Raw genomic sequence first — 26,784 nt, forward strand, 5'->3', positions numbered from 1 at the left:
AGGGAAGTGGGGATGTTTCTTGCTAGTTGGTGGGGAGGGCAGGTGTCAAATGCCAACAGTGGTGCCTGCCTCCCGGGACCTTGGGGGCTTGGGATAGGATACGTGCATTTCCTAGCTCATTGCTGGTCACATCACAAGTGCAGTCCCAGCCCACTGCTTTCTCTCTTCCCAGTTTCTTTTCCTGGCAAGTTATGTGCAAAGGAAACCAATCTAGGTCAAGGTTTTGCTAAGTTAACCGTTAACCCTGTCTCTCTATTCTAAGCACGTTAGGTGTTAGATGGCACACGGGATTCTGACGTTGGTTTGGCAGGGACACAGTTCAACATAATTATCCTCCATGGTGGTGAGTGGAATGCACAAGGAACTGATTGTATTCATTCACCTCCCCCTATCCTTGCCCCCATAATGTAGTAAACTAATCAGTTCACTTCATCTTTTGTAAATAGCATGTCTTTCCTAGTTACTAGAAACTGGCCATAATTCAATCTAATTCAGAAATATTTACCGAATACCCATTATGTACCAGGAAGTGTGTCTGGCACCATGAATATGGGGATCTGCTTTCAATCATTCCTTTAGTTGATGAATATTTGTCATATACGACTGTGTACCAACGCCGTACTAGCTGTAGGGATACAGTAGAGAAACAAACATGGCCTTTGACCTCAGGGAGCTTAGAGTCTAGTGGAGGATCAATGATCTTAATCAAATGCATGTAAAATAACACAGAATAATGTCTTTTGGAGCAAAGTCCCAGGGTGCTGTGAGAGTATATAATAGGGGGAGCAGACTTAGGCTGAAGGGTCAGAGCAGCCTTCTCTGCTTGCAGAATAATGAAGAGGAAGCAGAGTTAACAAGTGTGGGGCCAAGAAAAGAGCATTAAAGGTGTGGGGAATGGCTGCTCAAAGCACAGAAAGAAAGCTTGCAAGTCTGAAGCTCAGTGGGTGTCTGGAGCATGGTAGGAGGTGAAACAGGAGAAGTAGCAGGGGCACAATGGTGTAGCCTCATGGCCATGGGGAGGAATTTCCTCTTTTCCCTGAAAGCAATGGAAGGGCCATTGGAGGGGTGTAAGCAGAGGACAAGCAAGAAGAGCCCCCTCCTGAAAGAGGTGGTTGGAAGACCACTGTGGTTGTCCAAGTGAGAGACGATGTGGGTTAGACCAGAGGGTGGCCACAGGGTGGATGGATGGGAGAGACAGTGAAGAGGTGAAATGGACCTAACCTAGTGAAGGATTAGCTGTGGGGTTGGGAGAGGAGTCCACGATGAGTTCCGGGCTTTGAGCTTGTGAGGTCGAATGAATGTTGAACCACTCATCCTAGGCCGTGTTTCTTTTCTTTTCTTTTTTAATTGATGTACAGTTGATCTACAATGTTGTGTTAGTTTCAGGTGTACAGCAAAGTGATTCAGTTGTATATTCAGTTATATATATATTCTTTTTCATACTCTTTTCCATTACGGTTTATCACAGGATGTTGAATATAATTCCCTGGGCTATACAGTAGGACCTTGTTGTTTATCCATCCTATATATACTAGTTTGCGTCTGCTCATCCCAAACTCCCAAACCATCCCTCTCCCCCCTGCCTCCCCTTTGGCAACCACCAGCCTGTATATATGTGTGTGTATATATACCTATGTGTGTGTGTGTGTGTATATATATATATATATATATATATGTGTGTGTGTGTGTGTGTGTGTGTATATACATATATATATACATATATATATGTTCTTTTCCATTATAGGTTATTACAAGATATTGAATATAGTTCCCTGTGCTATACAGTAGGTCCTTGTTGATTATCTGTTTTATATATAGTAGTGTGTATCTGTTAATCCCAAACTCCTAATTTATCCTTCCTGCCTTCCCCTTTCCCCTTTCATAACCATAAGTTTCTTTTCTATGTCTGTGAGTCTGTTTCTGTTTTGTAAATAAGTTCATTTGTATCATTTTGTTAGATTCCACATATAAGTGATATCATATGATAGTTGTCTTTCTTTGTCTGACTTACTTCACTTGGTATGATAATCTCTAGGTTTATCCATGTTGCTGCAAATGGCATTATTTCATTCTTTTTTATGGCTGAGTAGTATGCCATTGTATATATGTAACACTTCTCCTTTATCCATTCATCTGTCGATGGACATTTAGGTTGCTTCCATGTCTTGGCTATTGTGAATAGTGCTGCTGTGAACATTGGGGTGCATGTGTCTTTTTGAATTAGAGTTTTCATGTTTTCTGGATATATGCCCAGGAGTGGGATTGGTGGATCATATGGTAGTTCTATTTTTAGTCTTTTAGGGACCCTCCATACTGTTCTCCATAGTGGCTGCATCAATTTACATTCCCATCAATGGTGGAGGAGAATTCCCTTTTCTCCACACCCTCTCCTAAGTTCCATTTTGGACCCATTGAGTTCAAGATGGCTCCAAAGCCTTCAGGAGCTTCTGTGTGGTAGGATCAATCGGTACCCACAGCCTGGAAAGTCATGGGCCATTAGGTGGTGACTGAAACCTTTGGAGGCAGTGAGGAGAGGAAGGTTGTAGGATGGAGGCTTGATGGAGTCCAGTAATTAATGGCCAGGAGGACAAAGATGTGTGTGCAAAAGGGTTGATGCATGAAATGGAAAATCAAGAGGGTGCGCTTCCATTGAAGCTATGCAGGTGTTTTGAGAGAGTGGCCAAGTAGAAGGGGCACAGTAAGTTGTCATTGGCTCGAGTGGCATAGCCATACGTTGTTGGCCTGTTGGGCTATGGGGATGGGGTATAAGCCATACTGGAGCAAGGCAGTAGAGATAGCAGGAATGGGGAGCGCCATCAAGAAACGTGATGAAAGGGAGGCATGAGACAGGGCAATACCAGGAGGAAGGTGTGGGATCATCCTCCTCATCCTCTTGGCTCGTGATATCAGTGCTTAGACAGACACCCAAGCAGGGAAGGACCATGATGTGGCCATGAAACTTGGGGGTCCAGAGGTTCCATAATGGAGGTGGGATTAACTCCTTGGATACTGAGGCAGGTGAGCTGATGTCTGAGTATGTAAGGTAAGAGTGCTTGATGGACAAGACAGGAGCTAGGAGTAGGGAAGGGTCATCCTGGCAAAGGGATTAGCAGGTACAAGAATTTGATAATCCAAGCATCCAGGTTTTTCTCTGTCCTGCCTTCCCTCTGGCCCAAATGATGTCTCTCCTCCTATATACCACATAGGTGTATATGGTTGTGGGTGTCTAGGTATATGGTGAGGTGTTAACTGCCAAATATATGTGCTGGGAGGGGAAATGGAATATGCCGAGAAGTATCCATTCAGTGGTGGAGTGCTGCCATGACAAACATGATGCAGTAAACCAGGAGCCGTTTGAAATACATGGGTAGGTGTGCAGGGAAGGACATTTAAGAACCAAAACAAGGTTTGCCAAATCTGACTTATTCCTGTTTTTCTCTTTTTTCTTTTACAGTCAACTTTGACCATTTTCAGATCCTACGGGCCATTGGTAAAGGGAGTTTTGGGAAGGTAAGAATGATGGATTTTAACAAATTTCATCAGTAAAATAGGAAAGTTCCGACCACTGGGCTTATGCCTATGTGCCTGTTTGTGTGTTTGTTTCTTTGTTGATTGCTGGGCACTGGGAATTTCCTGTTGGACAGAAAGATTTGAATTTGCTAAATTTGAAATGTGAAAGGAAGTCTGAATAGTTTCCTTTGGATATGCTGTCATTTCATTCCGAAAATTAAATTACAGCAGTCCTGCTTTAGGTGAATTACTATGGTAATTATTTCAAGATTGCTAATGCTATTTCGTCCTTGAGGATGTAAATAAGGAAAGTGGAAAAAACCCACAAATTTATGTGATGGCCAGCAGTAGCTCTTTCCTGCGATGGAGGTACTTTAAAAAATTACTGTGGAAAGAAGATTTAACATGAGATCTGCCAGCTTAAATTTCTAAGTGTACAATCTATGTATCGTTGTTGCCTATACAGAGAACACTGTAGAGCAGATCTCTAGAGCTGACTCATCTTGCTTGGCTGAAGCTTTATGCCCATTAGTTAGTAATTCCCTGTGTCCCCATCCCCTCAAGCCCTGGCAACCGGCCTTTGGTTCTATGAATTTGAATATTTTAGATACCTCCTGTACATGGAATCATGCAGTATTTATCTTTCTGTAACTGGCTCATTTCACTTGGCATACGGTCCTCAAGATTTACACATGTTGAACAAAAGTGGTGAGAATGGGCCTTCTTGTCTTGTTCCTGAACTAAAGGGAAAAGCATTCAGCTTTACACTGTTGAGTATGATGCTAGTTGTGGGCTTGTCATATATGGCCTTTTATTATGTTGAGGTTTCTTCTGTACTCATTTTGTTGAGAGTTTTTATCATAAGTGGATGTTGAATTTTGTCAAAAGCCTTTTCTGCATCTATTGAGATGATCGTGTGATTTTTATCCTTCATTTTGTTTATGTGGTACATCATGTTGATTGATTTGTGGAGGTTGAATCGTCCTTGCAGCCATGGAATAAATGTCCCTTTGAATAGTGTAGATGATCCTTTTAATGTATTGTTGAATTCAGTTTGCTAATATTTTGTTGAGGATTTTTGCTTCTATGTTCATCAGGTACATTGGCCTGTAATTTCCTTTTTTTGTGGTGCCCTTGTTTGGTTTTGGTATCAGGGTAATGCTGACCTTGTAAAATTAGTTTGGAAGTGTTCCCTCCTCCACAGGAAGAGTTTGAGAAATATAGGTATTAAACATTTGGGTGTTTGGTAGAATTCACCAGTGAAGCTGTCTGACCCTGGATTTTGTTTGTTGAGAGTTTTTAATCTCCTTACTAGTAATTATGTTTATTCATAATTTTCTCTTTCTTCATTATTCAGTCTTGGAAGACTGCATGTTTCTAGGAATTTAAACATTTCTTCTAGGTTGTCCAATTTGTTGGCATATAATGGTTCATAGTAGTGTCTTACGATCCTTTGTATTTCTTTGGTATTAGTTGTAATTTTATCACTTTCATTTCTGATTTTATGTATTTGAGCCCTCTCTCTTTTTTTCATAGTGAGTATAGCTAAAGACTTGTCAATTTTGTTTATCTTTTCAAAGAACCAGCTCTTAGTTTCATTGATCTTTTCAGTCTCTATTTCATTAATTTCTATTCTGACTTTTATTGTTTCCTTCCTTCTGGTAACTTTGGGCTTCCTTTATTCTTCTTTTCCTAGTTACTTTAGCTTTATCGTTAGGTTGTTTATTTGAGGTTTTTCTTGTTTCTTGAGGTAGGCCTCTATCACTATAAACTTCCCTTTTTGAGCTGCTTTTGCTGCATTCCACAGATTTTGGTATGTTGTGTTTCCATTTTCATTTGTCTCAAGGTATTTTTTAAAATTTCTCCTTTGATTTCTCCTTTGACCCATTGGTTGTTCAGTGGCATGTTGTTTGTCTCCACGTATTCGTGTTTTTCCAGTTTTCTTCTTGTAAATGATTTCTAGTTTCATACCATTGTAGTCAGAAAAGATACTTGACATGATTTTGATCTTCTTATATTTATTGAGACTACTTTGTAGCCTAACATATGATCTATCTTGGATGATGTTACACGTCCACTTGAGAAGAACATGTATTCTGCTGCCTTTGGATGGAATGTTCAATATGTATGTATTAAGTCCATCTTGTTTAAAGTGTGGTTTAAGGCTGATGTTTCCATGTTGATTTTCTGTCTGGATAATTTTCCATTGTTATAAGTGTTATAAGTTCCCTACCATTATTGTATTGCTGTCAATTTCTCCTTTTAGGTCTGTTAATATTTATTTTATATATTTCGGTGCTCTTATGTTGGGTGCATAAATATTTACAAATGTTATATCTTCTTGCTGGAGATGACTTTATCATTATGTAATGCTCATCTTTGCCTTTTATTAGTCTTTGTTTTAAAGTCTATTTTATCTGATATAAGTATATCTACCCAAGCTCTCTTTTGGTTTCTATTTGCATGACACATTTTTTTCCATCCTTTCACTTTCAGTTTGTGTGTGTCCTTACATCTGAAATGAGTCTGTGGTGGGCAGCATATATATGGGTCTTGGTGTTTATCTGTTCAGCCATTCTATGTGTTTTGTTTGGAGAATTTAGTCCATTTACATTTATAGTAAGTAGTGATAACTATGTACTTATTGCCATTTTGATAATTGTTTTCTGGCTGTTTTGTAGTTCCTCTATGTTTCTTTCTTCTTCTCTTGCATTCTTCCCTTTTGGCTTGATGACATTCTATAGGGTTATGCTTAGATTCCTTTATCACTATCTTTTGTGTATCTACTATAGGCTTTTGCTTTGTGGTTACCATGTGGCTCACATGTAACAGCTTATATGTATATACACAGACACATAAATATATATGTAAGTGTATATATAAAATCATCTATTTAAAACTGATAGTTAAGTTTGAATGCATTCTAGAACTCTACATTTTGAACTCCCCTTCACATTTTATGTTTTTGATTTCACATTTTACATTTTTTAAATTTCATGTATCATTTAACTAAATTATTATTTTTATTACTTTTATTTTTTAAACTTCATAATAGCTTTGGAAGTGATCAATACACTACCTTTACTATATATTTACCTTTACCAGTGAGATTTTTACTTTCATATGTTTTCTTGTTACTAATTAGTGCCCTTTCTTTTTAGCTTAAAGAAGTCCCTTTAACATTTATTGCAGGTCTGGGTTAGTGGTGATGAACTCCTTTAGCTTTTGTTTGTCTGGAAAGCTCTTTATCTCTCCTTCAATTCTAGATAGTAACCTTGCTGTGTAGATTATTCTTGGTTGGAAGTTTTTTCCTTTCAGCCCTTTGAAAGTGCTGGCCTTCAAAGTTTCTGCAAAAAAAATCTGCTGATAGTATTATGGGGGTTCCCTTGTTTGTAACAAGTTTTTCTCTTGCTGCCTTTATGATTTAGCTTCAGCTTTTGACATTTTAACTGTAATGTGTCTCGGTGTGGGTCTATTTGGGTTCATTTTGTTTGGAACTCTCTGGGCTTCCTGAATCTGGATGTCTGTTTCCTTTTCCAGATTAGGGAAGTTTTCAGCCATTATTCCCTTAAATAAGTTGTCTGCCTATTTCTCTCTCTTCTCCCTCTGGACCCATATAATGCAAATGTCATTCTGCTTGATGTTGTCTCATAGGTCCCTTAAGCTATCTCCACTTTTTGAATTTTTTTTTTCTTTTTGCTGCTCTATTTGAATGAGTTCCAGTGACCTCTATTCCAGACCACTGATTCTTCCTCTGCTTCTTGTAGTCTGCTATTGAACCCCTCTAGTGTATTTTTCAGTTCAGTTATTGTATATTTCATCTTTGTGACTTTTATTTAGTACTTACTTATATTTTCTATCTCTGTTTAAGTTCTCTCTGTGTTCATCTAGTCTTCTCCCAAGTTCAGTGAGCATCTTTATGACTAACATTTTGAACTCTGTTTCAGCTAAATTACTTATCTCCATTTCATTAAGGTTTTTTTTTTTTTTTTTTAAACCTGTGGTTTTATCTTTTCCTTGTGTTTGGAACAAATTCCTTTCTCTCCTCATTTTGCTTGACTCTCTGTGTGTTTCTATGTATTAGACAAAACAGCTGTCTTTCCCAGTCTTGAAGTAGTGGCCTTGTGAAGGAGATGAACCTTCTTGTTTAACCTTGCCCTAGCTCTTGGTTATATTTTGAACCATTGTGATTGTCGTAGCACCCTGATTTATTCTTGGTAATTCCCAGTTGTTGAAGACTTGTGAGTGTTCCAGAGGGTGGGATCTCAGTTAGCCCTTAATTTCAGGCTGATTAGAAACTAAGCGGCAGCTTTTAAGGTATGCAAGTATACACAGTACTGTGAAAATGCAATTGTAAACCTTGCTGGCCTCCGCACCAGGTGATCTACAGGTGTCCCATTAGTGAAGTTGCAAAAATCGGGGCTCCAGGTGAGTGTTTGATTTCATTTCTGGGAGGTACCAGTGAGCTGTAGTGAGGTCAAGGGAGAGCACAAAGGTGATATCCCCTAGACCTTCCATAGCCTCTAGACGTATGGAAAACTGGAAGCCTGCCCATCAGGCTGAAGCTTCAAGACAGGTAAATAGGGCTTTTTCACAGGAAGACTGGGGGTGCATCACAGTCAGCTGTCTGTGTAGTAACTGGAGTGTGGTAGCCTGCCAAGAATAGTCTCTCTGATTGTTTCAGACTCATGGGGTCCCAAAACACAATCCCCCCTGGACACCTGAGCCAGGTGTTCAAGAGGCACACTGCATGTGTCAACTGGCTTTGGCAGGGATGCAGAAGTGGCATGAGGATGGGGCACGTACAGTGGGACTAACAAGGTGGAGAGAGAGCACAAAAATGGCACCTGCCAGCTTCTGTCTCCAGGAAGAGTCCCAACAGATTCCTGCCCCTCCCGCAGATGCTTTAAGATTAGTAAATAAATCTCCTTCACCTATGGTCTAGACCTTTTCATACTGTTGCTTTCGTGCTGGGTCCCAGGGCGAGTGAGTCTGTGTGCGAGCCCTTTCAGAGTGCGTTCCCTGTTCCCTACAGCCCTGTGGTTCTTCTGGATGTAAGTCCTGCTGGTTTTCAAAGCCAGGCATTTTGGGAGCTCTTCTTACCAGTGCACGTCCCAAGGGTTGGGATGACAGATGAGAGCACAAACCCCTGGCTCCTCAGGGAGAAGTTTTTTATTTGTGAGACCCCTCCCAATTTCAGGTCACCACACTGAGCGTGGGGTTCGGGCAAGATCACATCTCTGCTTCTCCTTCCCATCTTGATGTGGCTCTTGTATCCTTTGTTGTGGAGGAGCTGTTCAGCTAGTTTTCATATCCTTTTCATAGGGAATTTTTCCATAGGTAGCTGTAAATTTGTTGTGCCCATAGAAGGAGGTGAGTTCAGGATTTTCCTACATCGCCATCTTGAACCACCTCCTTCCTCAATCTCTGTCTTTACTGATTTTAACAATCTAGTTGTTTTATCCATTTCTGAGATGGTTGTATACAATCTCCAGCTCTGATTGTGGAGTTGCTTCTTCTTCCTTTAATTCTGTCAGGTTTTTTTTTGTTTGTTTGTTTGTTTTTTTGCGGTACACGGGCCTCTCGCGGTTGTGGCCTCTCCCGTTGCGGAGCACAGGTTCCGGACGCGCAGGCTCAGCGGCCATGGCTCACGGGCCCAGCCACTCCGTGGCACGTGGGATCCTCCTGGACTGGGGCACGAACCCGTGTCCCCTGCATCGGCAGGTGGACTCTCAACCACTGCACCACCCGGGAAGCCCTAATTCTGTCAGTTTTGCTTCTTATGCTTGGAAGATCTGTTGTTAGGTGCATACAGTTTTATGGTTGTTATGGCCTCATGATGAATTGACCTTATTATCATTGTGAAATAAACTTTTCTATCTCTGCTAATAATCTTTTTTGAAGCCTATTTTTTCTGAGATTAATATAGTCATTCCAACCTACATGGCATATATTTTTCCATGTCTTTTCTTTCATTCTATCTGTGTTTTTATATCTGACATAAATCTCTTGAGGATAGCATATAGTCAGGTCTTGCTTCTCTTTAAATCCACCTGGCAATCTCTTTTAGTCCTTTATTTGTTCTTGTTCTCTTTCTCTTTTGTTCTTCTGTTTCTCTTTTCCTGTTTTGCTTTGGATTAATTGAATATTTAGAATCTCCATTTAATTTATCTGCTGACTTTATAGCTACACTTCCTTGTGTTATGTTTTAAAATTGTTGCTCTAGGGATTATAATACACATCTTCAGTTTATTTCACAGTCTGCTTAGAGTTAATATTTTATACTTCACATAAAATATAAAAACCTGGCAACCATATAGGTCTATTTACCACTCCTGTCAACCATTATACTATAGTTGTCATATGTATTACAGCTTCTTAAATCATGTCTTCAATACAATATTATAGTTTTTTGCTTTAAATGTATAGAAATATATGAATATATAATATATGTGTAAAATATATATCTATTTTAAAGTATGTGTAGTTTTTTGGCTTTTAAAAAATTAGGAGGAAAGTAGTTCTTGATATTTACCCATACCTTTCGTGAAGGTCTGAATTTCCCTCTGGTGTCCTTTCCATTCATCCTGAAGAAATTTCTTTAGTATTTTATGTGGTGCAAGTCTCCTGTCAACGCATTCTCTTAATTTTATTTTCTCTGAAATGTATTTATTTCACCTTCTTTCTTAAAGAATATTTTTACTGGATACAGGTTATTGGGTTGACAGTTTTTTCTTCACTGCTTTAAAGATTTTGTACCATTGTCAGCTGACCTCCATGCTTTCTGATGAGACGTCATTAGATTTGAATCATTATTATCTGATAGTAATGTGTCACTTTCGTCTCTCTCCTTTCAAGATTTTCCTTTCATCTTTGACTTTCAGCAATTTGACTATGTTGTGCCTAGGTGGAAATTCTGGATTAAAAGAAAATATTTTCTCTCCCTTTGCTTAGATTTCCTATATTTTCATTTATTTCTGTCATATTGCCCTTTATATCATGCAGCATATTTATAGTCATAAGAGCTGTTTTCATGTCCTTTATGCTAATTCCAACATCTGGGTCATTTTAAGATTCACCTCCATTGAGGATGGGTTCCATTTTCCTGGTTCTTTATACGTTGAATAGTTTTGGGTTGCATCCTGGATATTGCCAATGCTATGTTGTATAGACTTCGGATTGCATTGTATTTCTTTGAAAATATAGTTTTAATGAGCAATTAACTTGGTTGGATTTACACTGCATACTCTGCCTCTTGGACAGGCACACGAAGTGTAGTCTTTTCTTCTTCACTGTATTGCTTATAGTCTGCCCCTTACAGCCCTTAGGGGTCAGCCAGAGATTTGGGCAGAGTTTATGTGCCACGTTTGAGATTCCCCCTCTCTGGATTTTTCAGAGAGAGGAGTTGTGGCCCAGAGAATTTAGGAAGTTTGCCTCTAGTCTCTATGGATAGTAGCTGAACTTCAACAACAACAAAAGATTTTAAAATTCTGTTAAATTTTTACTTTCTGTTGTCCCTTATGTCAAGGATTTCATGGATGAAGGAACATGGAAGCAACTTTTTAAGTCCACAACACAATCGGCACCACGTAGACGCATATCACTTTTACCCTCATGTCAGTGATGATTTTGGTCCTGAGCTCCTTGCACCCCTTCCTGTCATACTACCAAATCTGTTAGCATGTGCCCTCATGAATCATTAATGGATTATATCCTGTCACCATCCTTAAAAGTTTTGTTTTCCTTTTCTGCCTACATCTGTGCCGCTGTTTACCTACTGGCTTGGCTCTCAGAACCTGTATTCCAGAGCATAAATGTATTAAAGCTATGGTTATAGTGGATGTTCTGAAAAAAATGCAAGGTTTATAGAGGATCTAGTTTTAAGTCCCTCTTTAGGTTGTAGCAATTTCTTGATGACACCCAAATTCATGTAAAATGTACACAAACATCCAGTATTCAGGACGAGGTTAGTTTACTTCAAGGCAATCGAACGTAGCTTTGTTGTGGTCAAAATACCAAATAGTTGCTGCCTTTCATGGTAAGTGTAGATGAGTCTATGTGACTATTATGAGACTCAAGGTGGAACTGGGCTGGACTAAGGTGAAGAAAACCACCCTCCTAATATTGAAGGGATATTTTGGCTTTGCTATCTGCCTTTGGCAGGTTTTGATATCTGACATTTATTAAGAGTTTTCAAGAAAGACATTTCATTGTTAAAGTATGACAGTAGCCTTGGTTATCAGGAAAAAGCACATGTGAATTCACAGAAATCCCATTTTACTTTCATTCTGGAGGAAGTTGTGCTTCCCCAGTGTAGCACCAAAGTAAACAGCTGCAGGCAATCCATTGATTTTAGCAGGAATTCACTGAAAATTTTTATAACCCATTTATGACTGAATTTTAGGACAGTTGAGGCACAGCAGATTCTTTTCTACATATCTCAGTGGAGACACTTTAGATTTGGGAAGCAGACTGACTCTGATATGTACTAGTTGTGGCTACCTGGGAAAGTGAATTAGCCACCCTGAAGCTTAGTTTTACTCATCTGTAAAAAGGAAAGGGAATGGAGAATCATAGTGGACTGTAGTAGCTGTTGTTTTTGACTGTGCAGCATGCTTTTTGGTCCCCTTTCTTATCACAGTAACATCTCTTTCCTTTGGAAAACACCTCCCCCACCCCATGTGGACTGTCAATTATTATGGTTCCTCACTCACCTTCTGAGATAGGCATGTGACCTGGCTGGGCCAACCACTTGGGCCATATTCAGCTAGACTGGTGCTTGGTCCAAGGAGTGGCTGTGTGACCCAAGCCCAGCCATTCATAATCCTTCCATGGAATCAGAGGTGAAAGGCTTGTTCTCATCCTCTCATTGATGATGTTCTGTAAGAAAACAGGTCTGCATGAGTTGGTGACCATTTTTCTCAGCAACTGGTGGAGGTGAAAGTCTCTCTGCAAAAGGAAAGAATGAGGCCCAAAGTGAAGAAACAAACAGATGTAAGAGGCAGGTGGAGAGATGGACTCCTGTTGAGTAGGGTCAGGACTGGGGCGAGCGAGCAAGGCACCAGGAGTGAAAATTTAAGGAGGCATTGCTCCCAGGGTCCTCCAAATGCAGGTCGACATTGCTTCCTTACATTTTGCTCCCTCACTTGCTGGACCCCAGTCCTGGCCCTGCTGGGCACTGTCTGAGCTTGGGTTCCTCCAGGAGCTGAAACTGAGACAGAGAGTTGAGTGCAAGCAGTTTTTTTGGGGGGAGGTGATCCCAGGAAACACCTGAAAGAGAGGGGGAGTGAGACCCAGAAGGCAAGGCAGCCAAGGATGGGCATTTGGTGAAAGCACTCACCACTGAGGCCCTTGGACTCACCTCCATTCTGGAACTCAATGCCGAGGGTGCCTTGAGGCAGCCAAAGGTCAGAGAAGCTGATGTTTTTATGCACAGTTCCCTGTTCATCATTGATGGAGGGCTGCTTTAAGCAGCATTACCTCTCCTGCACTTTTTGGCTTATCCCGTCCAGGGCAGAAGAAGGTCCCCAGCAGAGAGTCACAGGTGTCCACAGTAAGCATCCTGAGGTGTGTGGAGGTGCAGGAGAGGGAACATGGGCAGGTACCATCAGTGCCTCCGCCTTTGTGCTCTTCCAGTCCTGTGAGCCTTATCCAGTGTCCTTACCAGCTACAGGAGCTGGCATCCTGTTTTGATTATGCAAGATCACGTTGGGTTCCCAGTATTTGCAACGTGGAGTAGAGTCCTGATCAATCAGAAACTCACAGTCATTGTCCTAGGAACTGGACCCCTCTTACCATCCTTGTTGCCCTAAAAGCCCAGTATGCTGGGCATTATTATCCCCATTTACATATGATGAGTCAGAAGCCTGGAGAGGACCCCACTGTCACACACAGCCTGTTTTGTTTCCACATGTTCCTCCCAAATACAGAAGTTAGGTTGAAACTATAGCTTTAGTCACATGTGTATCAGCAGGAGACCATGGGGGTCAGGGGGATAGTGTCCATCAGTGTCCAAAAACACTGGACATTTGGTTTGGGAAGTAACATAACATAGAGGAAAGATCGTGGGCTTTCTAGATGGGGAGGCCTAGGCTCAGATTCTGGTCCCACTGTTTCTAGCCATGTGAACTTGGACCAGTCATAAAGCTTCTTCAAACCTATGTTTCCTCTTCTGAAAAACAAGAATGCCCATTTCTATCCTTATTATGTTCACATTTTCCTTAAAATCCTTGAGCATACAGAACATATTAATAATAGCTCTTTTAAATTTTGTTTAAAATTGTTTAAATAATTTGATTACTAATGCTTATTTACTAATTTCATCACTGGCGCCATTCCTGGGTTTGTTTGTCTTTATTAGATTTCCTCCTGCTTATGAGTCATATTTTCCTGCTTCTTTGCATGTCTAGTAATTTTTTTGGACACTGGACATTGCAATTTTACTTTATTTATTTATATGTTTTTATTGATTTACAATGTTAAGTTAGTTTCAGGTGTACAAAATAGTGATTTGATATGTTCATAGATTATACTACGTTTAAAGTTATTATAAAGTATTGGTTATATTCCCTGTGCCATACATTATATCCTTGTATCTATTTTATACCTAGTAGTTTGTACCTCTTAATTCCCTTCCCATCTCTTTCCCTTCCCCCCACCCCTCTTTCCTCTGGTAACCACTCAAATAGAACCTAGAGAAATGAGATCTACAATATATGGAATGAAGTATTCATTGGTTGGGATTAACAGCAGATTAGGCAGTGCAGAAGAAAAGGTTAACGAACTTGAAGATATAGCAATAGAAACTATACATGATGAAGCATAGAGGAAAAAAAATTAACAGATCCTCAGTGACTTATGGAACAAAATGCAATAGTTTAACATACGTGTAATTGGAGTCCCAGAAGGAGGGATGGGCATATAAAATATATTTGCAGAAATTGTGGCTGAATTTTTTTTTAATTGATGAAAATGATAAAATCAAATCCAAGAAGTTCAACTGACTCCAAGCAAGAGAAACACAAGGAAAACATCATCAATGATCATCATAATCAATTAATAAATAGTTTAAAACCATTAAGAGAAAATCTTAAAATCAACCAGAGAACAAAAGGACACATTGTGTTAGGAAATGGAAACTATGTAAGCCCAAAGACAATGGAGCGATATCTTTCTAGTGATAAAAGAGAACAAAAATACCTTTGTACAATGAAGGCAAATAAAGACTTATAAAGAATGCCCTGAGTGATCTTACTGGGAAAATAAGGGACAGAGACCATGCAGCCTCCAGCATCAGACCTGACAAACGGTTGGCATTTTTAAAATGCCTTCCCTGTCTTCTTGGCCCTGGGTGATGTGGTGGGTTCTGGAAAGTTTTAGGTAACCACCTGAAGGGGTGCGTCAGGGGAAGACCTGGCTCTCTTAGCTTCCTCTTTCCATCTGTCACAGCACATCTTGCCAAGGGATGGTCTTCAGCTTGCTCAGCTGCCTCTGCCATCAGAGTGTGAGATTCCTGAAAGCTTGGGATTGGTCATATTCACCTGCCCAGTCCCATCAGCACCTGGCTTAGTGCTCAGCAGGTGGGAAAGGCTCAATAAATGCTACCTAGAGAATGGATGAGGGGGAGAGAGACAGAAGAGGGAAAGCCCTGGTCTACGTAGCAGCCAGTGATGTGATAAAGCATGGATTGGATCACATGCTTGCTGCTTTCAGAATGAATGCCAACCTCTTCTGCTGGCCCCCAAGGCCCAGCAATCTGACTTGTGCCTAGTTTGCTGACACCTCTCTCTACCCCCTCCATCTTCCTACTCATTCCGCTCAGCCCATCTTCTCATCTCTCGAACATGCTGAACTTATTTCTAACTCGGAACCTTTACACTTGCTGTGCCCTCAGCCTTGATCACTTTCCCCCAGAACTCTGCAAGGATCACTCATACCATACAGAATTCTGCTCAAATGTCCCCTCAATGGGGGCCCTCTCTGAATATCCACCCCAAGCAGTTCATATCCATGTACCCTTTCTGGTCCCCTTTTCTTCAGTGCACCCGTCATTACCTGTAATTCCACTGCATGCTTATTAATTTGTCCTCTTAGTTGTTGGTCTCATGCACCAGAACATAAGCTCTCTCTGAGGGCAGCAATGTTCCCTCACTGTCCACAGTTGTATCTCCAGTACCTACTAAGCAAATATATATGTATAAAGTATAATACATATACACACATATGTATATTTACACATACATATATGTCTAATGCACATACATATACACACTCACTAATCAGCATATAGATATACGTATACACACATTAAGCAGTGTATATATACATATGAGCACACATATGAATATGCATATATACACACCTAGTAAGCTGTATACATAGACACATGCATATATATATACACACATATCTACATGCATGTATATACACATACATATAGTATTTATAAACACATGTAAATGTATATGCATATAAGCAGTAAATATACGTATATACATATATATATACACCCACTAAACAGTTTATATATAGGCAGATATACAGATACCCACCATATATTATATAGATACATATACACACTCATATATGTATACATATATATGTAAGCCCACAAAGCAGTATATATGTATATCTACACACATATATATGCATGTATATACATACAAATACATGCATATATACATATCCACTAAGCAGTGTGTATATTTATATTCATATATAATATATACTTACATATACATGTGCATATGATACATATGACATATATGCTCTATATAATTAACTGAATGAATACATATTATGTAAATGTATGAAAAACTTGACAATTAACCAATCAACTGCTAAGAGTTAGTTGACTGGTTTATACTGACTGGGGTTAGGGTCCTGAGGAGAATTTCTCTATCTCCCCTGCTGCAAACTCTAATTTTTCACAAATGCCCCTTCAATTTCCACCTCTCTCCTGACTCACTCTCCACCTCCCACAGGTTGCTCTTGACCCCTTCGTTCGTTGAGCCATTGGACATTTTGCTCCTGCACCAGCAGAGAGAGTCCAGACTGGAGTGTCCTGCTCTGAGTCAACTTTGAAGTCAACAGGGCTTAATTATTTTCAAGGGAAGGAGGAAGATACCTTTGGGAGAACTTTCTGGGAAGTTTGCTTCCAAAGTGTGTTTCTTGGATTAGCAAATGGGCCCCGTGCTTAGAGAGTCATAGGGTTGAAGCAAAATAAACAGAGAGTTAATTAAAATTCATGGAATAGCCAGAGGCAGTCTGCACATAAAACAGCAAAAAGTGGCACAGATTTATATGATAATAGCTCTTTATGTCCCTCAAAGGAAGAGTCTGGGTAAAATTCAGCAAGAGTTGCACAGCTGATAATTCCAGACTCCACACTCTTATTATGCAATGATGATCATTTCTACACGCAAGCATATTATTAGCTGTCTCATTCCACATTCCAGATTTTCACATCTGCATGTGAATTCGTAGTGTGAAAAAAAATTTTGATTAATAGCGGACTAACCAATTTAGTGCCCAGACTGCAACAAATCCATTTTGGAATTAAGTGGAGATTCGATTTTATATATATGTTTATAAGTTTGAATGTTCAGAAACATTTGACTTAGTGTTTTTTTCCTTTAAAAATGTAGTCTTTGGAAATCTTGTTCATCTTTTAAGATAAGGGTAGCATGGTGGAAAGCATAGCAGGATTTTGAGTCAGACAGTAAACGTTTATGCCAACTGTTCTGTCCCAGCATTAGTCTAGGTACTTGTGGTGGTGTGGCAAACAAGATGGACGAGGTCCCTGATGCCATAGAGCTGACAGTTTAGTAAGGGAGACAAATACACAAACAATATCCAACCGCGATTTCAATAATGAGAGTTGCTCAGCAGAAGATGCATAGTGCAATGACCTGGGAGGGTAGGCCTGCTTTCCTCGGAGGAGAGGGCAACAGAGAAGGCTTTGCTGAGAAGGAGACATTTAAGCCAAGGCCTAACTGCTAAGAAGGAAACAGACCATGTGGAGATCCAGGGGGTAGAGCATCACATACAAAAGGGGCAGCAGATGCAAAGGTCCTGTGGCAGGGACAGACTTAGTAATGGGGCCATGGCAGCAAATGTGTGTAAGATGCCCAGCCAACATTGTGTCTGCCACAAGCAGGGACTTGGAATATATGTTTGCTCTTTTCAGGACAACGCAAGAGTTAATCAGTTTATAGCAAAATGGTTAGAGAGCTTTGCCTCCAAGTCTGACAGAGCTGAGTTGGAATTCTGGTCAACCAGATGACTCTGGGCAAGTTACCTAACTTCTCTGTGTTTCCAAAGTGAGCTGTTATTCTTATGTAAGAATCATTTTTAGAATTCTTAAACATGATACTTTTACTAGAAGCTTTTACTGTTCATGCAGACATCTTTTATAAGCGGTGGAATCCATTTCTTTTTAATGAATATTTATTCCTTTCATATTAATTAGTCCATGTTTGGCTTGAAGCATAGGTTGGAGGAATTTGCTGGCTCCCAGGGATCACTTTATTAAGAGCTAAATATCACAGGAAATGCAAGCTCATTCGCGAATGGCTTTCAAGCATAGGCCAGAGCAAATGATCCATTACTGACCAATTTAACAGACGTCATTGCTCGTTTGCATTTCGCATTTTCCAACAGTGACGTCTCATTTCATATTCTGGATGAGCCTTCCCAGGCCTTTTTACATCTGTAAAGTGGTCCCAACCTTGCTTCACCCTAAAAGATACATTTCCAGCACTAAGGGTGTCAGAAAGCACCAAGGTTGGTCCTGGACCCTTGCCCCCATGACTACTTTTTGGTGTTTCCTGACAAAGTGATGTCCCTTATGACTCCAGAGGGAAACTGTGTGCGTAAGCAGTGGCATTATTTATAAAACACACGATCACCTCTTGGAATTACCTCCAAACTCTCCTCCACCCTGTTGCCAGAAAGAACTCCCCTCCCCCTCAAAACCCACATTTTCCATGTTGTTTGTTTGTATGTTCTTTCCTTTATTCATTCATTTGCAATTGTATACCTAGGATCCACTTTTTAAACCCTTCTGTATCTCCCCAGTGCCCTCAGGATAAAAGCCAACTGTATTGTTCCGCTGGTGCTGATGTGACAAAATCCCACAGGCTGGGGGCCTTAAACCACAGGAGTGATTGTCTCACAGTTCTGGAGGCCAGAGGACACCAACCCAACTGGGTTGCCCTCATGACCCCATTTTAACTCAGTTACCTCTTTAAAAGTCCTATCGCCGGGGCTTCCCTGGTGGCGCAGTGGTTGAGAGTCCGCCTGCCGATGCAGGGGACACGGGTTCGTGCCCCGGTCCAGGAGGATCCCACATGCCGCGGAGCGGCTGGGCCCGTAAGCCATGGCCGCTGAGCCTGCATGTCCGGAGCCTGTGCTCCGCAACGGGAGAGGCCACAACAGTGAGAGGTCCACGTACCGCAAAAAAAAAAAAAAACAAAACAAAAGTCCTATCGACAAATGCATCACATTCTGAGGTACTGGGGGTCAGGGCTTCAACATACAGATTTGGGGAAACACATTCAACCTGCATCACTGACCTTTAAACATGTCGTTCAAAGCCATCATGTCACCTGCTCCTCACTCACCTTTGTCACCTCATCTTTTGCCATGATCTCCATGATGTCTGTCATGCACTGTCTCAGGGTGAACACCAGGGAGTATCACCTGATACAGGTCAGAACTCACAGATGAAGTGTCCGCGGGACAGGCGCACTGTTTCGTAGCATCTTAAGGAGACTGGCTTGGCTTAGAGCGTAGCTGGGCACACCATGGGGCTGTGCCCCGATCAAGGCATGTCTCCCCATGCTGCTGTCTCTTTTTATGCTGACTGGGGACAAACAGTTTAGAATCAAGTACCAAGCAGTTTGAGCTTCCTGTGCTTCCAAATGCCCAGCACTGGTGGCCTAAGTGACTCCTTGGGTCCATGAGAAGTTGAAATCAGGTGCTGACTTCTGATCCTGGCTAGCTCATTGCCACATGTATTAGTCAATGTTCTCCAGGGAAACAGAACTAAAAAGAGGTGTGTGGATATAGATATAGATAGATTTATTTAAGTAATTGGCTCACATGATGATGGAGGCTGGCAAGTCTAAAAATCTGCAGGATAGGCTGTCAGGCTAGAGACCCAGGAAGTTGCTGATGTTGCTGTAAAAGGCCAAAGGTCATCTGCCGCAGAATTCCCTCTTTCTTGGGGGAGGTCAGTCTTTTGTTCTATTCAGACCTTCAACTGATTGGATGAGGCCCACCCACATGGAGAGCAATCTGCTTACTCAAAGTCCACCTTTTAAAATTCATCACAAATTAATTTTATCTAAAAGCACCTTCACGGAAACATACAGATTCATGTCTGACCACATGTCTGGGCACCATAGCCCAGCCAAGCTGGCACATAAAATCAACCATCACACCAAATAATTGTGAAATTGTTCCTGAGCTCCTTCTTGGGCCACTTCTGCACATCTCTACAATGTTCTCTGGTCTTACCTTCAGTACATGTATGAATGATGATCATAATCACAATAATAAGCAATAATTTAGTAAGTGCTTACCATGTAACCCTCACAACCACCCACTAAGATAAGTACACTGCTACCCCCATTTTACAGATGGGGAAGTTGAGAACGCTACTAACACATGCTGAAGTGCACCATGCATGTTCCATCTCTGTGTACTTAGAGAGGGGCTGTGCACTCTCCTGGTAATGCACTTCCTTCCCCCTCTTCCTACACCTCCATCCTCATGAAGCCAACCCTCGATGACTGAGAAACAGTTCAAATGCAGCCTCTTCCAGAATGTCTTTCCCTAATCCCATATCCTGGTTAGGATCCGTCTTCTCAGGTCCCTTAGTCCCATGTGCTCACCTATCCTATAGCACTGTTCTTTCCTAAGTAGTAATTATCCATTTCTCCAGCCAGCCAGCCACAGATGTCAACTAGATGTTCCAGGCACTGTTCTAGTCACTGAGGAGGGAGCAGTGAATAAAAGGAAAATCCCTATCACCATGGGGTTTACACCACAGTGGACGAGACAGACAAAGGGAAAACAAACAAACCAAGAAGCATGTGCTGTTACGGGAGTTGGCCAGGGTGATGGAGGAAACAGGGAGGGAGAATGGGGACTGAGGAGGGATTAGCTCATTCACACGTGGAGGACAGGGATGGCTTATAGGATAAGGTGATTCATGGGTAGAGCCTGAAGGAGGTGAGGACCCAAGACTGGACACCTGGGGAAGAGCGTGGCAGACACAGGAATGGCACAGGGGCCATGGTGGGAAGTGAGCAGGGAGGAGAGTAACAGATGGAATTAGAGGGGACTTGGGGCCACGCCATGTAGGGCCCAGTGACCTGAAGTGAGCGACTTTGTCTTTCACTCTTGAGTATTGTTTGTTTATCCCATTGAACCTTGAGTTCCTAGAGCAGTGTCATATCTTCATGGCTAGCATAATGCCAGGACCATGACAGGCATTTCACACATGTTTATTGAGTGAAATATTCATCCAAATGAGTATTTTTCTTGAAGCTAACTTTTGATCACTCTAGTGAGGCCACCATTGGTCACAGCCCACATGGACTTTCTGTGCCAGAAACATCATCGTATAGTTTGTGTATCAGATGGAGATGTTCTCAGGAGTGAGAAACAGAAAATCTGCCTTATAGTGGCTTAAACAAAGAGGGTTTATTTTCTCACATAACAAGAAGTCTGAAGGTAGGTGGCACTATGATAACAGGTTCAGTAACTCTGAGTCCTTCGTAGCTTCATGGTCACAAGGGGCTGCTGCAGCTCCAGACATTACATATGTGCTCAAGGTAGAAAGGAGAAGAATAGTGGCCAAGGGGAGAAAAGTGGAACCATCTGTAGCTATTCCCTTTTATTCAGAAAGCAAGACTTTTCTTAGAAGCCAACAGCAGACTAATATTTCATTGGCAAGAACTATGGCTACTTCTGGCTGCAAATGAGTATTTAATGGATCATACTGCCTCCTTGAAGAAAATTGTCCTATTCAAAAGGAAGAAGAGGGAGGATGCATTTGGGTAGTTAACAATCATTGTCTGCCAAAGACAGTCTTCTTGTCAGATAAGGATATTTGAACAGCAGTACCTAGCATGATCACTCTTTTTTAGTGACCTTATTTAATCTTAATTTTTTTTTTTTTTGCTTTTCCCTAAATTGGTTGTTTCCCAGAATCTTGCTCCTGTGAGCATAACCAGTGTCCGTTAATGTCGCCCTATAGCTGTGCATCAGTCAACAGCATCTGCTAAGTGTCCTCAAGCTGGGGGTGGGGTGGGAAGCACAGAGAAGGTCAACTGAGGTGAGAAAGGGCATCCAGGCTGGTCCGTGGAAGGGCAGAGCCAGCCTTTGCACCAGCACAGCTCTGGGTTACCAGCACAGCTCTGGCTTCTCTGATTCTGGGTGACCTGTCCCCCCAGAGCTTGGCTTGCCTGAGCTGAAAAGTGAGGGTTACAGTCCTGACCATCAGGGTCACTGAAGATGCAGGCAGACAAGGACTTTCCTGAAGAATCCAGCAAAGTGATTCTCAGCTAGCCTGCTTATCAGACTCCCCCCAGGGAGTTTTTACAAAATACAACATCCCAGGACCCTCGCAGACCTCTGGGGGTGCCACAGAACCGAGGCCATCAGTGCTTTGAAGGTAAGATCCGGCTGAGGACCACCAGGTGCTGGTGTGATGGAGGTTCTCAGCACGCATCCCTACCCCTTCTCTGCTGAATTGGGGTCAGTTCCCAAATTCCTGATGCACAGTGTGCTTGACACGTGCCATTCTCACGGCAAATCGCCTGAAATCCATGCTCGCTAGCATTTATTTATCTGTGCCAATAAATTGTAATTAATAATGATAACATCAGGTGTCCTAATTGAATTAGTCTAATGAGGAGCGTTAACTGGGTGTTTGCCTGTCAGCAGCTTGGGTGGCTTTGGCCAAATTGCTCATCCCTTGGCTCATTACCTGTGATTTCTAGTGGAAAGCGCTATGTGCTGACCTGCTCAGGAGCCCTGGGGCCACTGGGGACCCGCCTCTTCTGTTCTGAAGGCTCCCAGGATGTGGGCAGAGCTGCCTGTTGGTGAGGAGGGCTGACGTTGCCTCTGGAACACCTGTCCTGAGCCCAGGAGGCGGAGATGCTGCTTTAGTTTTAGCAGATCCCCTCCGTCACGGGGTCGCCTTGGGCTTCAGAGCTGGGAGGACGGGCAGGCCCTCCTGCTGTGAGTCCAGGCATGGAGGACCCCACCTCCCTCGAGCACACAGGGCCTGGTGGGCCTTGTCTTAACTGAAATTCCAGCGCCTCTGTGGACTCCCGCTCAGGCCTGGAGGTCAGGGTGGCCCTCAGGTCAGGAGATGGTGATGCCCGCAAGGGGTGAGGCAGGGGACGGCCTGTAGGAAGGGTATTCTAAGCAGAGGGAACAGAACATGCTCGTGCTGGGGGTCAGGGGCCAAGGTGACAAGTTCACATGTCTGAGCCTCTGGAAGCTCGGGCTTCCATAGGGCACCAGGCAGCATGGCTCCTGCCTTCCTGGTGCCTGGGGTCTGCCTGTCAGTCAGTAAACAGGGCAGATCCAGTGTAGGAAGCAGCCCAGTAGAAATAGGGCTGTGGGAGCCCACTGGGAAGGCTGTTGAGGCAGCCCCCCCGAAATAAAAGGGAGCCTCCTACAGAAAGTAACGAATGAGCAGAGACAGCGCTGGTGGGTGAGCGGGAGGGAGGGGGTCATGGGCCAGGGAGGAAGTGAGAAGGGGAGAAAGCAGTGGTGGTGGAGAAACTCTTTAAAGAAATTCTAAGGGGGGTGAGGTAGCTGGCATGAAGGGGATGTGTGCGCGTGTGGTGTGTGTATGTGTATGTGTGTGTATTTGTGTGTATGTGTATATATGTGTGTGTGGTGTGTGTATGTATGTGTATGTGTGTGGTACGTATGTCTCTGTGTGGTGTGAGCACGCACTTGCCTGTCAGAGGTGACGGAGGCGCGGAGGACTTTGAATGACAAGACACAGACCTTGAACACTTCCTGAAGGTGAAAGAAAGCCCCTGCAGGGCTTCAAGTCTTTCATTTTGGGGAAGTTCCCACTGGGCAGAAGGACATGTGCAGAGACCAGAGCCGAGGAGACGCTGCTGGTGACGAAGCTATTACGGTGAAATGTTCCCGCCTCTGAAATCTCAAGCACTAACTCTAAGTACCAGCAGTCACTCTGGTCACAGGCACTTAGGGGGAGAGGACACAGGCCAGGGGATCGGGCTGGAATGTGGAGTCCCGGGCGCTGATTTGGGAGTTAATGCACTCAGGGCTCAGGGTTGGGTCCCAGGCTCAGCAGTGCTCAGCTCCCCACCAGCCCATGTTTCCTGGGCACCTGTGTGGGCCACACGCTCTGCTGGGCTCTATGGACACCTGACTGTAGACCTGCGGGGCTCAGATGAAACGCACTGCACAGGAAGGATCACAGAGGTGCCTGGCCGAGTTGGTCAGCCAGAAGTCAATGGCCATGATGGACATTTACAGACTGTCTTAGTTTCCTGTGGCTGCTTTAATACACGGGGTGATTTAAAACGGCAGAGGTTTATTCTCCACTGTTCCGGAAGCTCTGGGAAGGATCTGTCCCGGGCCTGTCTCTTGGCTACTGGGGTTGCGGCTATCCTAGGCCTTCCTTGCCTTAAAGATGCATCATCTCTCCAATCTCTGCCTTCTTTTCTCTTATTATAAAGACACTGGTTGATTTGGGGCCCGCCCTAATCCTAGATGACACATCTTGAGAGCCTTAATTATATCTGCAAAGACCCTTTAACCAAATAAAGTCTCTGTCACAAGCTGAGGGGGTCAGAACTGTTCAACCAGGACTACAGCCTGCCTGTCCCCTCCTATTTGGTTTTGTGCATTGCATTCCCTGTGCCACAGTCATCCTGCCTGACAGAGAGCCTGAGGGCTGGTCCCACCTGTCCCAACTTCCTTGGGTCTGCAACGTGAAGGGATTGGCTCCAGCCACCCTGGCAAGCCAGTAAGAAATGTCACCCCAAGCTCCAGCCATGGGACCGTGTGTCCTGGGAAGCATGCCTCCCTCCCAGCACCCTGCCCTGCCTTCAGATAAGTCCTTAATGATGGTTGTGATGACAGTACCAGTAATCACAATAATAACTGCATTTGCTGAGAGGCCTCTGTCCCGGGAGCATTAAATGTCCATAACCCTACGGGAAGTAAAGAAAACTCACCTCCACTCGGTACCTCCAACATGACAGCACCACAGCACGCCCTTCACAGCATCCCCTCCCATGTCCTCACAACAGCCCTTGGAGTAAGAACAAACCACCCCCATTTTACTGATGAGTAGACTGAGGCTCAGAGAGGGTGGTTGCACAGCAAAGAACTGGAATATAAGCCCCGCTCAGAGTGACCCGAGAACCCAAACTCTTTCTGTGTCTCTGAGACTTCCTAGCAGACCTTTGTCTCTACTCAGTGCCTTAGACTTGTCTTCGGTCTTTTTTTCATTTTAGCCTCTCTGTCCCCTGGTCAGGTTGAGTCAGCCATTGCTACCTGCCTTGCTTGGCCAGTGAAGAAGCAAGGGCAGAGGAGCCAGGGATACCTGCAAGAGGGCCATGAGCAGAGCCCAGCTCTCCAGACCCCGCGTCCAGCTCTGTGTTCCTGAGAAACATAGAGTGTTTCTAAGATGCCTTAGAAAATAGATTCAAGCCCTCAGTGTATAGAGGAGGAAGTTAAGGGATCCCAGCCACACCTTTTCTTTTATTTTTTGTCTTTTTACTTTTGTTTGTTGTTTTGTTTTTTAACATCTTTATTGGAGTAAAATTGCTTTACAATGTTGTGTTAGTTTCTGCTGTATAACAAAGTGAATCAGCCATATGCATACATATATCCCCATATCCCCTCCCTCTTGCGTCTCCCTCCCACCCTCCCTATCCCACCCCTCTAGGTGGTCACAAAGCACCGAGCTGATCTCCCGGTGCTATGCAGCTGCTTCCCACTAGCTATCTGTTTTACATGTGGTAGTGTATATATGTCAATGCTACTCTCTCACTTCGTCCCAGCTTACCCTTCCCCCCCCCCCCCCACCCCGTGTCCTCAAGTCCATTCTCTACGTCTGCGTCTTTATTCCTGTCCTGGCCCTAGGGTCATCAGAACCTTTTTTTTTTTTTAGATTCCATAGATATGTGTTAGCATACGGTATTTGTTTTTCTCTTTCTTACTTACTTCAGTCTGTATGACAGACTGTAGGTCCATCCACCTCACTACAAATAGTTCAGTTTCGTTATTTTTATGGCTGAGTAATATTCCATTGTATATATGTGCCACATCTTCTTTATCCACTCATCTGTCGATAGACACTTAGGTTGCTTCCATGTCCTTGCTATTGTAAATAGTGTTGCAATGAACATTGTGGTACATGTGTCTTTTTGAATTATGGTTTTCTCAGGATTTATGCCCAGGAGTGGGATTGCTGGGTTGTATGGTAATTCTATTTTTAGTTCTTTAAGGAACCTCCATACTGTTCTCCACAGTGGCTGTATCAATTTACATTCCCACCAACAGTGCAAGGGGGTTTCCTTTTCTCCACACCCTCTCCAGCATTTCTTGTTTGTAGATTTTTTGATGATGGCCATTCTGACCTGTGTGAGGTGATACCTCATTGTGATTTTGATTTGCATTTCTCTAATGATTAATGATGTTGAGCATCCTTTAACTCTTAGAGGAAAACATAGGCAAAACACTCTATGACATAAATCACAGCAAGATCCTTTTTGACCCACCTCCTAGAGAAATGGAAGTAAAAACCAAAATAAACAAATGGGACCTAATGAAACTTAGAAGCTTTTGCACAGGAATGGAAACCATAAACGAGATGAAAAGACAACCCTCAGAATGGGAGAAAATATTTGCAAACAAAGCAACTGATAAAGAATTAATCTCCAAAATATACAAGCAGCTCATGCAGCTCAATATCAAAAAAACAAACAGCCCAATCCAGAAATGGGCAGAAGACCTAAATAGACATTTCTCCAAAGAAGGTGTACAGATTGCCAGCCACACCTTTTCATCAGCATGGAGCTGGCCAAGACCCCAGGCCTCAACCTCTTCTTTGACTTGTAAATCCAAGCCTTCAAGCTCCAGGCAACGTCCTGTACCAACCTCTCTTCCTTATCTGGTACCCAAAGTCAGACCTCCAAACCCTATTCAAATCCTGAGCTCTGCTTTGAAAGCCAGAATTCTAATCCCATTTTGAAGAGTCTC

The 26,784-nt window shown here is 42.7% G+C and overlaps 1 protein-coding gene across 3 annotated transcripts in view; it reads left to right on the top strand.

The window, feature by feature from the left end:
* STK32B (serine/threonine kinase 32B) overlaps window positions 1-26,784 on the top strand; it is a 348,577-nt gene that overhangs the window by 91,113 nt on the left and 230,680 nt on the right. For 2 of the 3 annotated variants that reach the window (XM_027103382.1, XM_027103383.1), the window contains exon 2: window positions 3,455-3,510. In XM_027103382.1, coding sequence (XP_026959183.1) covers window positions 3,455-3,510 — 56 coding nt within the window. Of the gene's footprint in view, window positions 1-3,454; window positions 3,511-26,784 lie in introns of those variants that run through there. The other variant, XM_027103384.1, reaches the window with a different exon arrangement.

This window comes from Aethalodelphis obliquidens, unplaced genomic scaffold (assembly GCF_003676395.1).
Source record: "Aethalodelphis obliquidens isolate GAN/ISIS:26980383/991018 unplaced genomic scaffold, ASM367639v1 scaffold6, whole genome shotgun sequence".
Lineage (NCBI taxonomy): Eukaryota > Metazoa > Chordata > Mammalia > Artiodactyla > Delphinidae > Aethalodelphis > Aethalodelphis obliquidens.